Source organism: Amphiura filiformis, chromosome 7 (genome assembly GCF_039555335.1).
Source record: "Amphiura filiformis chromosome 7, Afil_fr2py, whole genome shotgun sequence".
NCBI lineage: Eukaryota > Metazoa > Echinodermata > Ophiuroidea > Amphilepidida > Amphiuridae > Amphiura > Amphiura filiformis.
Genome location: NC_092634.1, coordinates 47465269 through 47478949, shown reverse-complemented (window position 1 = coordinate 47478949; position 13681 = coordinate 47465269). Strand labels below are relative to the sequence as shown.

Genomic DNA, 13681 nt, shown 5'->3' with positions numbered 1-13681 from the left:
CCTAACCCTAACCCTAATCCTACCTTAACCCTAACCCTTACCCTAACCCTAAATCCTAACCCTAATCCTAACCCTAACTGTAAATCCTAGCCTTAATCCTAACCCTAACCCTAACTCTAATCCTATTAGTATTTTGTGCTCTCTTACACTTAAGATAAACCAGAGATGCAAGTTTTTGTGTGATATTGTGCTTGAGATATTAAATAGATGATGGAGGTACATTGTTTTTGTTTCCATGCATTATACAAACCAAGATGGCCGACCGCAGTGAGCAAATCAGAGTGGGGACTCTTTTGGTCTATAATTTGTTCATTTCAAGTTTGGCAGTGACGTGTGTGCGTATCTCGCTGGCAGTGGCGTGCGCAAAGGGGGGGGGGGCAGGGGGCCATGGCCCCCACTCTTGTTGGTTATTCGGGAGAAATAAAGAAAAAACGTTAAAAACGTCCAAATTTGCTCCTAATCGGACTCTATTCGGGGGAACTGAACAACCTGGCCCCACCACTTTCAATGTGCTGCGCACGCCACTGCTCGCTGGTAGCATGTCAAATCATGTGTGTAAAGTTAATTGTGCAGCGCTTACTCACATGCGTTCAAGGGCAATTTCAAGTATTAACGTCACGACTGAAATTGAAGCGAATCAATGTATAATCTCTTTGATTTCCTAATAAAATAGTAGGCCTAATCATTAACATATCATTTTTGTTTCTTCTTTGCAGACCTGACCTATTTGATTTTAATACTATATCTAAGGAGCAGCCAGAAGCCAGACTAGAGCATGCATTCAGAGTGGCACATGAGCATCTTGCAGTGGAGCGGCTCCTAGATCCAGAAGGTAAGGCTTAGTGGTACAAGTAGGATGAAATGGACCAAATATAGCTGAATTTACACTTGGTTACTGAACGATGAGCGAATGTATTATTTACCAATTAGGAGGAGCACTTTCTTGCATTGGATAAAGCTCTCTGCTTCAGTGGTCAAAATCGATTTGCTCATCCCTAAGCATCCGAGTATAAACTTAGTCAGAGCATGAGCAGATTTGTACATGAGTACCATAGATCTTCTTCTTCTTAGCGTGTCCAAGCGCATGGTCAAATGCGCCCGAGCCAATAGTTGACGCAGTGACAAGCAGAATCATTGAATTCAGCTAGGTTCTCGTGTGCAGTTTTGCCCCATCTGTGGATAGACCAACAGGTGTTCCATAGTCTGTGGAACAGTTCCACACTCACAGGTAGTGTTTTGTCCTTCTGGTAGGTAGCCCCATTTCTGCAAAGTGACCTTGTGAGTAGATACTGCATCCAGAAGATAAGACAGATGATTAAAGTTAGGAATAATGCCTGTTGCATCTCGCCCGGGATCTCGCCCCTGGGTTATTGTTACCATCTATTGTCTTGACACTAACCTGGTCAGGTCATTCATGTTTATGATTAGACTTATGTACATTCATGGTATGTAGTGGTGAATTGATGAATCAGGATCACAAAGTCATACATCCATGTGTTGCTATAGGAATGATTTATTTAGATAGCCTATATAACTCAGTGGCACAAAGACGTATGTCCATTAGCTGCCATGTGAATGATTGCATCCTGATAGCACTGGGCTCAGCAGCACAAAGATGTATGTCCATTAGTTGTCATGTGAATGATTGCATCCTGATAGCACAAGGGCTCAGGACCAGGGAGATGTGTGTCTATTAGCTGTCATAGGATTGATCGATCTTGATAGCCTATATGGCTCAGAGGCACAAAGATGTATGTCCATTAGCTGCCATGTGAATGATTGCATCCTGATAGCACAGGGCCCAGTAACACAAAGATGTATGTCCATTAGCTGCCATGTGAATTATTGCATCCTGATAGCTCAGAGCTCAGTGACACAAGGATGTATATCCCTTAGCTTCCATAAGAATGATTGATTAAGATAAGGCAGGACCCAGTGGCATAACACCGTATGTCCATTAGGTGCCATATTCAGTGTTGCATCCTGATCGCTCAGGCCTGAGTTTATATGGCCACAAACAGATTTATGTCTATGGCCACAAACAGACTTATTTTCTATGGCCACAAACAGACTTATGTCTTTGTGCCGCTGAGCCATGGATATGTGGCTCAATCTGAGCCAATAAGTCTAATGGTACCAATAATGAAAATGTGCAGAGATTCAGAAAGTAACTCAAGCAAAGGAAATGTTTTCTAATATCAATTTTTTAATTATTCTGCTTTGCCTAATAGGCTTCATATAAAGTGTGACCCTAATAGACCTTATCAAATAGTAGTACATCACTTGTCCTCACATAAATAAAATTCTTCCCTCCATAAGGTACCACAGGGCAATTCGCATGATAATACAATAAAACAGGTGATAGGTATGAATGGCTGTGGAATCGAACTAGAGACCTGCCCCTCTCTCACTTAGAACTAAGAACCAACATGCCATTTCAATTGTTATACCATTCCGGTTGAGTTTATTCAATAGGGTCTATATACATCCTGTATCCAATGACATTTTAAGTATTAATTAAATTTAAGACTCATCCCGATGAACATCTAATTACCGTCGTAATTGCTAGTCATATTTACTTAGATTCTCTTGGTCTGTAACAGTTCCGTGATCCAATGCATTGATACAGGTCACGTCTGTAACGCAAACTAAACGACGATTTTTCAAATCAAAAGTGACATCAGAAAACACCACTATTGAAATGTCACTTTATATTAACCAGCCATGTTTACACTATGGTCGTCTAGAATCAGTCTCCCATTTGGTGCGTCCACACAGAGAGATTTTCGCTTAAGAATTCCTGTTCTTGAGCAAAAACTGTATGAACTATCTTGCAAGATTCAGGTCCCTAAGTTTGTCCTCCAATTTATCCCCAAGAAATCTAGGGGCTATCACAGTTTCCGTAAGTGAACCCCAAGCAATCCTCAAGTGCTAATGCCGAGCTTTAAATGAAAAAAAATGAAAGAAAAAGTGCCCCTCTGACAAAAAATGCAAGAGAAAATCAGGAGGGCAAAGGAAAAGAAAAAGGCAAGGAGCCCTTTTCTAGCAAAATTCAGGGCCAAAATAGTGTAAAATATAAAATTTTCCGCTTTTCTGTGCGCACATTGTAACAATAAAGCCCTCTTTTAGCCGGATAATGGGTGAAAATAGTGTAAAATACCAGTTTTTGCGCGCTACGGGCTCACATCTTCCCTATAAGGCCCTTTTCGGGAAGCTCGAAGACATACAGTCTCTATGTATTGTATGATGCAACTGCAATTTTTTTCGTCTGTGGCCCCCAAATTTTATTTTGCCCCCCCTGACCAAGAAAGCTGGCTATGCCCCTGCTTGTGGTTGTATGTAATTCCATAGCTGACATCATCAGGTATCGCAAAACTCAAGGATTAGAGTCTTGGATGATGTCTTGTGGACACACAGTCAGGAATTGACTTAGGAAGGGCAATTCTCGAGCACACCAATCCTCGAGGATTTTATGACTGTCTGAACATGGCTATTATGGTCTTCATAATCGGTCTACATGATAATCTCAAACATGTCAATCTCTCTGGGCTAAGTTCCATAACCTCAATATGCTTTGTATGTTCCTAGAATGACCTTGGAATGTGTTGAGTACTAAAACTCATACCCACAATATGAATTCAACTTGTTAGCTTTCATTATTGAATGAGCATTATTGAAACTTAGCATTTAAAATGAGACCATTTTGGCTTCTAGTGTCTCCTACAATTGACTTGAATTCAGAAGTAATTATAATCTACCACAATTTATTACATTGAACTTTTGTGACCAAATACGGTGAACATTATTGTGATGTGGTAGCTGTTAGTGCTGGTACATAGTTTACTAAAACCTGATTATTTTGTTTGATATTTTAATTACAATCAGTGGGCACCAGGAATTATTTTCAGGGGGAGGGGGTAGTGGGGTAAAAAGTGAAATTGGGGGATCAACAAATTTTGCTCAAAATCGCTGCAAAAAATGGACATTTCGTAATTTTGGGTTTTTACTGGGGCCGGGGGTAAGAGTTCTAACTGGGGGGAATTTCCCCCATGTCCTCCGCACCACAATTGATTACAATAAAAAGATATATTAATTGAAAATGTTGCACAGGAGCTCACAGGTTTATAGGATGGAGGCAGTCAATTTCACATATGGTTTAGTGCCACACAAATGGATTTTTTATGATATCAGAGGTGGCATTTAAAATGAAATGGCACTTGCTTTATACAGTTAGTAATTTACTGTGTGATCAGAAAAAAAATGAAAGAAAAAGTGCCCCTCTGAACAAAAAATGCAAGAGAAAATCAGGAGGGCAAAGGAAAAGAAAAAGGGCAAGGAGCCCTTTTCTAGCAAAATTCAGGGCCAAAATAGTGTAAAATATAAAAATTTTCCGCACTACGCGCGCACATTGTAACAATAAAGCACTTTTTTAGCCGAATAATGGGTGAAAATAGTGTAAAATACCATTTTTTTTCAAGCTACGTCGCACATCATCCCTATAAGGCCCTTTTCGGAAGCTCAAGACATAAAGTCTCTATGTATTGTATGATGCAACTGCAATTTTTTTCGCCTGTGCCCCCAAATTTTATTTTGCCCCCCTGACCAAGAAAGCTGGCTATGCCCCTGCTTGTGGTTGTATGTAATTCCATAGCTGACATCATCAGGTATCGCAAAACTCAAGGATTAGAGTCTTGGATGATGTCTTGTGGACACACAGTCAGGAATTGACTTAGGAAGGGCAATTCTCGAGCACACCAATCCTCGAGGATTTTATGACTGTCTGAACATGGCTATTATGGTCTTCATAATCGGTCTACATGATAATCTCAAACATGTCAATCTCTCTGGGCTAAGTTCCATAACCTCAATATGCTTTGTATGTTCCTAGAATGACCTTGGAATGTGTTGAGTACTAAAACTCATACCCACAATATGAATTCAACTTGTTAGCTTTCATTATTGAATGAGCATTATTGAAACTTAGCATTTAAAATGAGACCATTTTGGCTTCTAGTGTCTCCTATAATTGACTTGAATTCAGAAGTAATTATAATCTACCACAATTTATTACATTGAACTTTTGTGACCAAATACGGTGAACATTATTGTGATGTGGTAGCTGTTAGTGCTGGTACATAGTTTACTAAAACCTGATTATTTTGTTTGATATTTTAATTACAATCAGTGGGCACCAGGAATTATTTTCAGGGGGAGGGGGTAGTGGGGTAAAAAGTGAAATTGGGGGATCAACAAATTTTGCTCAAAATTGCTGCAAAAAATGGACATTTCAGTAATTTTGGGTTTTACTGGGGCGGGGTAAGAGTTCTAACTGGGGGAATTTCCCCATGTCCTCCGCACCACAATTGATTACAATAAAAAGATATATTAATTGAAAATGTTGCACAGGAGCTCACAGGTTTATAGGATGGAGGCAGTCAATTTCACATATGGTTTAGTGCCACACAAATGGATTTTTTATGATATCAGAGGTGACATTTAAAATGAAATGGCACTTGCTTTACAGTTTAATAGTAATTTAGTACTGTGTGATCAGTTCTGTAATTGTTTGGGCGTTAGAGTAAGTGGTGACCATATTGATCTGTGCTTATGCAGGTTTTAGAGGAAGGGGTGATCATATTGATTTAACTGCAAAAACAAATGGAATTTTATTTGTGGTTGGAATAGAAATGTAATTTAGTTGTGCCAAATTAGGCTTAGGCTTAGGGTTAACGAATCGGAAAGCAATGTTTGCACAGTACTTTTTGTGGGACATGAGAGCACATCAGACATATCAAATTGCATTTTGAATACGAGGAATGTCCTGATATCAAATAATTTTGATTTTATGAAATTTGCAATATGATACACATTCTATGGCAAATTATTATTTTGATATTTAACAGTCCTCGAATTAAACTTAATGATATGAACTTAAAGTGTATGTTGCTGGGATGAAAAGCTAACCATCAAATGAAAATTTTGACTTTTAATATTGAAGATACGCATTTTTTCCCCCCCAAGACCTTTTTTTTTGGTGTTTTGGGGAAACAAATCTATATCTTCAATTCGAAAGGTCAAAATTTTCATATGATGGATGGCTTTTCATCCCAGCTACATACACTTTAAGTACATATTATTACATTTATACAATTTACTTTGAGGGCTGTTAATTTCAAAAATATCAATTTTTAATCATATACCATAAAATGTGTATTATGATATCGCAAATTTCAAATTTCAAAAATCAAAATTATTTAATATCAGAAGAAGGACATTTTAATACTCGTATTCAAAATGCAATTTTATATGTCTGATGTGCTTTCATGTCCCACAAAAAATATATAATGTCGCTATCCGAGCCCTTAAATGCAATATATCATGTATGTTGGTGGATGACAAGATATTTTGGTTGATAGTTTCAACAGTATGTTATATCAGTGGAATAGTGTTGGTCTCACAGACACATTTCAATATCAAAATGAGACACAAACAATTTGCAAATTGCCAGAGGTTATTAATCAGGTCCTTGCAATGTTTCATTTTCTAGAAAGCAAGAATATAAAACACATCAAAAGAAATAAGTCCCCCTTTGAAAATTTCGTCATAACATTGTAAAGTAAAATTTTGTACCAATAAAACTTACTTAGAAATAATTATATGATTGTTTACTAAGTGTTTTGTGAAAATGACAGATGGCCATGACTTCATGGCTGAATGAACCCAAATTGAAGACAAAAACTGCCCTTTTCAAAAGTCACAAAGTAGGCCTATGCTTGTTAACGGCAAGGCGTATTGTGACAAGGATTGGAACTGGCCATCTTACAACTCACTGTGCTGAACTCTGCACCAAGGGGATTTGCATGGCTGAATGATCAAGAATCGATACACATTACAGTAAATGTTCACTTGGTGAGGATTTAAAACTGCACTCAAACACATGGGGTTTTCCATTAGTAACAAGCCATGAATCAACTTTTGTGACAAGCATAGGCCTACTTTGTGACTTTTGAAAAGGGCAGTTTTTGCCTTCAATTTAGGCTCATTCAGCCCTGAAGCCATGGAAATCTCTCATTTTCACAGAGCACTTAGTAAACAGTCATATAATTATTTCAAAGTTAGTTTTATTGGTACAAAACGAAACCTTGCAATGTTATGACGACCTTTTCAGAGGGGGACTTATTTCTTTTGATGTGTTTATAATTAAGAAGCAAACCAGAAACAAATGCTGTCCTGACCGTAATGTATATACACAAAATGATGTTGGTGAATGCAATTTATTCATTATTCATGTATATATATATGAAGTTATTTATCTTTGCTCAAATTGAGCTACATAATATTGAAATACATCCATTCCTAACAAAAGAGAAACCACCTGAAAGTTGTCATTTTATCACCTGTGTCATTTAGTCTCCAACAAGACTTGGGGATACAAATCTTAACTTCAGTGTTCAATTTAACACTAATCCTGTTAGAGAGTCTATCTGCTTGGAGCCATGTTTTGAAAACACCATAACTAACAATTCATGTTTTAGAAGTTATGAATTGCATCACAAATTTAACCTTCTATTGAGAATGTAACCACATGTTATTTTGTTACAAAAATTTCAGAATTCATCATCTTAATGATCTTATTTGAAATTTGTATTTGAAAAATGCATTTAAATGAGTACAAACATGCCTAGTATTGATACAGTGGTTCTTGAGATTAACACAGACAATTTGGGTAGCGCATCTTTACTATGGACCACAATAGCCTCATCCCAATGGCATAGTACATTAACATCAATTAAACAACCATAATGTAAAATTTGACCTCAAGTTGCTGAGTATGAGTTTTTGTACCAAAATTTTCTACGGTCATTCAATGTATGTACAAATGTATTAGGGTTAAAGAACTATGCCCCTGATAGATGAGCATGTACGAGTGCATGGCATACTTATGGTAGTAAGCAGGCAAGGTGTTGTAATGTAGGCTGGCATCATGTGCCTAAATGAGTGGAAACGTGTCAATGCCATACGTGCCTCTTGAGGCAGTGATGTGTTCACGCGAGCAGGTTGCGTGCTCACGGTTGCTCGTGTGATGAACGGAGGAGATAATTTTCCTTGAGGTACTAAGACGATGATGTAAAATGGCTTGAATGTTGCTTGTATTTTGATGAGACAGGTGTATAATCTTATAAGACGATGCGTTTTTTGACAAGGATTTTGCAGCGTTATAATGTCATGTTGGTTTATCCTGGGAGAGGCACTCTGCCAACCTGTACAAGTTTATCATACTGCATAGCTGCAATATTTTGAGATGTTATCACTATCACAATTGCTATCAGAAACACTGGACTGCATCCAATATATTTGCATCTAAATGTGTCAGATTCTGTCATCCACCAAATTCTGCCCTTTTTTAAGTTGTTAATTTTACTCATCAAAAGCAAAAATACTAGAACTATATCTGCTCTTACAAGTAAAAATGCCTTATCTTTAAATAAACTTCTAAAACAGATGCTGTATATCCTTGAATTGTTGCCCCCTTCAATTAAACTCCACACCATTTTTTTTCAACCAAAAATGCAAATATTTCCATGTGTAGTAGTAAGCTTACCAAGGTGCTCACACATAAGCGAACAACTATTGATACTTGGCGAAAGTCTGATCATAAACCCTGACGTGAACTTCTTCTTCTTCTTCTTCCTTGTAAGTGCCTCCCTCATATGTATGAGTATTGTCGCACTTTTCATGTACAGACAAGCTGTACTTATTTTTTTTACTCTGGAACCTAGAGTAGATGAGTGTATTTTGAAGTACAGTCAACATGACCGGGCTGATCCCCTGCTCTTTTCGAATAGCCTGTGACGTTCTTTAACGTGCACACTACATTAATGTGAGAAAATATGCATGTACACAGGACCGACAGCTTAAACATACTGCAGTTACTGTCCGTTTTCCTATACACAATACACAGTGCTCTTTCCCATTGACGCGTGACCTTTACAAATAGCCCTACGTTAACAGTATGGGGATATGACTAGTTAACGTCGCTGTGTGAAAAATAACCGGCCAATATTAAAAGTACTCTTCTAAAGTTCTAGAAAATATAGTTTTTAACATGTCCTAAATTTTTAGCTAATTTAGATGTTTGGAAATATTCGTACTTTGGTGTTTTAGTTAATGTTATAGGTAATAGTACATTGCCTAGTTAACGTCGCTGTGTGAAAAATAACCGGCCAATATTAAAAGTACTCTTCTAAAATTCTAGACAATATAGTTTTGTAACATGTCCTAAATTTTTAGCTAATTTAGGTGTTTGGAGAGGGTCGTACTTTTGTGTTTTAGGAAGGACATGTAAACGACAGATAACACCAAAAATATGAAGAAATTATTTCCAAACCGTGTTAAGTCAAAAATCATTATGTTGCTCATTTTCAAGAATGCTGGTTTACAAAAAGCACGCCATTGTCTGATTTCGTGAACAAAGCCACACATAACATTGTTTCCTTTCGTTTCCTTTATAATCGGTTACCCAACTGAAGCTATGAATACCAGCTTTATTGTGATACCGCACATGAAAACAGTCACTTGTGCACAACCAGAGAAGATCCGATTTAATCAGTTGAGCTGTTTCAATGAGTGTTATCTTGGTTTAATAGCTTTTAATGGGGTTAAGTCCTGCAAAGGTCGAGATGAATTCTACTGTAGACATGACTGCATCATGAGTGCCCTCCGAAGCACTAAGCAAGTAGAGTGAAGTGTCTTGCTCAAGGACACAAAGAGCCGGACCTGGGATTCGAACCCTTGACCCTTGGTTTCACAGTCCTATGCCTTAACCGCTAGGCCACGCTCTCCTCTTAAAAAAACGATTTCTAGTTCATCTTTCCTAAGTTCATAGTTCGTCATTTTCAGCATGAGTTTTAAGCTTACCTAATGATTTTAGGGTAATTATCATTCTAAAAATGACCTCTAATAAATTCCCCCTTTTGGAAAATGTAACGCCCCAGGGCGACTATTCGAGGACATACAGTACTGCTTCCAAAGTCTGCTCCAAAGTCAAAATGCTGTATCTACAAGTAAGCAACACAGCAGATACATTTTGGGAGGTATGAAATAGGACTGCTCCCAAAGTAATAGACAGTACATGCCAGCAATTAACCAAGAAGATACTGCATTGTCACCGAAAGAGGGCAGATATGTGTCAATATAGAAACCCATGCATCAACTACTGTGTTCTATAGGATGCTCCTAACCCAACCTATAGTATGCTTACTGATGACATGGTTTCCTGATCCTGGGCCCTTGTTTTCTCTGATTAATGACATGGTGAAAGATAGCTATCTACCTTAGATAGATGAGAATACCTAATAGGAATGTGTTATACAAGACTCTGGATTTATAAGCTTTAGTTGGTGTGTGACCTAGAGAGGATAGCTTACCCTTCCCAGAATCCCGTGCAACATGCCGCATCACCTCACTACATTAAATAACACTCCAATTACTTTGTACTGTTGATAGTCAGGAAAAAACACATTTTGTAGAATCTGGATGTTCTCTGTTGATTAAGGTACGTTTTGTCACTATCGACCCATGTTTCACTATAGGCATGATATTTAATTTTCGATTATGAGAGTCAACATGGGTACGCACTGATATTTGCGTCAAGCGTACTACGCCAGACCACATGCCCGGTGGGGTCACTCAACTTGCAATACTGACCGCATGATCGTTACCAAAATCACGGAAAAAGGGGTCATTTGTAGAGCTTGTCCGCAGACAAAATTGTCTGTGAAAATGGAAAAATAGGGATGTTTTATCACACAAATGTCCGCAAAATTAAAAAAAGGGGTTCTTATTATTTTCTCCCGCTCCTGTGGATAGTTGGCCAGATAAATAAATCACAGGACTAAATTTAGTTTTGTAGTCATCCCGTGATCAAATTAGTTCTCGGTTGAAAAAAACATTCATAAAAGCCTCGTCCTTGAAATGTTGAAATAGGGTCAAAATTGCAAATGTGTCTTTGGAATCTAAAAAATAGGGGTGTTTCAGAGTACCATTTTGTCCTTGTTTGGGAGTAAAAAAGGGGGTAAAATTTCATGATTTGTCCTTGAAATCGACTGCGAAAGGGGGTAATTTGTACTTGTGGTAACGGTCCTACGCGTCCCCCCTGCCAGGGAGTGACCCCGCCGGGACCACATGCTTATGGAGCAAGCACATCTTTTGAGAATTGACCATCACGGTCTGAGATCGCGCAATCGTGTTGTTCCACGAAAAGTATGCTGACGCAACCATAGGCAGAAGGCACGACCTCTCATGATCGAGAATTGTTTATTTTGCCTATAGAAAAGGAAATCAGTACAAAATTGAAATAGAAGAAATGTATTGTGGGAAGTGTAAGATATCTTCTGTGTTTGTGACCCAATAAAGCAAAATGAGGACAATGTTCTGAAAAGTAAATTCTCAGATTTTTGCAACATGATCAAGGACTGCTAATCAGCTTTATTTTTTATGTAAATGGCACCACAAAATCCACAAAGTATACGGAAATCAAGTTACATTTGAAAACATTGGGTATTTAAACAGTAGGCCTAAATAATATTGAAGGATGTTAATGGTAAAAGCTCAGTATTCAAAAATAAAGTTTCCTGATGTGCAACCATAAGACAACACTTTTGACCTCATGCGAAGACACTTCCGGGTCAATTGGGTTATGCGTTTTCAGGTTATGTTTGCTCGGGCGTTGCCATGGTTTTGTTGTGGCATCGTGGTTTTGACATGAGAGCTGTCCTCACTTAGGCGCTAGGTCACACAGATAACAAATTTTAGTCATTGATCATTTTTTGGTTAGCAATCAGGGTAGACAGGAAGATTTTTTAATTAAATACATTGATTGTCTATCCTGATGACCAATAAGCAAAGCCAAAATATTTTGCATTCTTTGTTTTTTCTTTGTCTCAGTTTGGGAAAGATGACAATTAATCATTCTTTTAGTCTTACCAGAATAAAGCTTTTAGTTTTAGTCCTATAAGCTTACATAAACTCGGCCAACCCTAGTTACATGATTAGCGTCGTGTAATACCATTTTACCAGTTGATACTTTATTATGGTTCACCCAGAGTAAACCTCAAGTCTAATTAAGACTCACTGAACTGACAGCTTTCTTGTGTAATTTGCTTTCTAGTGTCCTCATGGTGTAGCTTATAGTGATGAGAGGGAAAATGGGTTGACTCTGTCAGATGCCCAGGTGATGAGTAGGGCTCAATGATATCCAGGGATGAAGGCAATAAATTGTATGGCGGAATTGCCAAAATGTGGAAAAAAATTGAAAATTTTACAGGGAATTGCAAGAAATCATAGGAAATTCTGTGAACGTAAGTGACACATTGTATGGGCATCATGTCAAAATATCACATTGTGTCAAATTGTGTAGAGATGTGAGTAAACTCAAGTACCATATTATTGAAGTTAGTCACTTTTCGGGGAGTGAGATGAGAGTAAAAATTTGGAATTTGCACACGTAAACATTCAAAATACAGTAGATCTGAAGTCCAAATCATCACAATCCTAAGCCAGGTTAAGATGGTAATTTTATTTGGACATTTGATGGGATTTGGTTGTACATGTGCATTGAAAAGGATATGAAAATACAGAGCGACAGTGATCGGGTGATGTAGGGTTTGCTCAATGATGACTTTTCAACATCAAGGCTGATAGAAATTGACTTAATCAAAACTGAAGAAGTGAACTGTTTATACTGCTGCAATGAGAGCACATGAATTGCATTGAGAAAATCATAATGCCCAGAAATGACAATCGGCAAAAGTATTGTGGGATTTGGTGTGACAAAAATCGTTGGTGATGAGGTGCCTTTTTGGATGTACAATGTAGGAAAGGTGGTGATATGTGTGTCATATAAATAGGCCAGGCTATTCGCTTATTGCACGGTTCCTTCATGATGCAAGAAGAGCCTCAAACTGGCATGACATGAAAGGAAGAATTACAGAACTTTATGCAATGTTATATGACTGGTTCAATTCCTATTCATGCATGCTGCCAGATCGAAGCTCTCCTCGCATATGGCGGAACCATGCAATAGGTGAATATAGTTTCCTTGGTGAGGGTAACAGAATTTGATGGCTGTTTTATATTACATAGGGCCTGATATTTAGATCACTTGAAGAACAAAATACAGACCATACAGGATGATGGAGATGACGATAATGATGATAACAATGGCATTGATGATGATGATGACGATGATGATGATGAACATGAACATGATGAAGAAGAAGAAGTATTGATAGTGGTTGTGGTGGAGGTGGCAGTGACATAGGCAGTTTTCAATTTCCATAACAGATGGTTCTGCGACGGTAAAACACCAAACGTTATCGTCGTCGGCTTTGTAAGGCATCGTCATCCAAATTCTGCAACACACGAAGAATATGACAACCGCCGTGGCAACTATGATAACATTTGGTGTTTTACCATCGCAGAACCATCTGTCGTGGAAATTGAAAACTCCCTATTGACAATTATGGAGAAAGAGCGGACAATGATGATGGCCAAGAGGATCATGCACTTTTTAGAAAAAATGGTTCTAAGTAGATCCTAAAATGATTCTTGAGCTGTCCTGTATGTGAAACCTTAAATGGTTCTACAAAGAAGAGAAAAACCATTTCAGATCTGAAAAGGG

The 13681-nt window shown here is 38.0% G+C and overlaps 1 protein-coding gene across 1 annotated transcript in view; it reads left to right on the top strand.

Annotated features, from left to right (window-relative positions):
* The window catches only part of LOC140157258 (utrophin-like), a 252448-nt gene that overhangs the window by 210985 nt on the left and 27782 nt on the right, over positions 1-13681 (top strand). The window contains exon 9 of the mRNA XM_072180386.1: positions 717-832. Within this exon, the coding sequence (XP_072036487.1) occupies positions 717-832 (116 nt within the window). The remainder of the gene's footprint in view (positions 1-716; positions 833-13681) is intronic.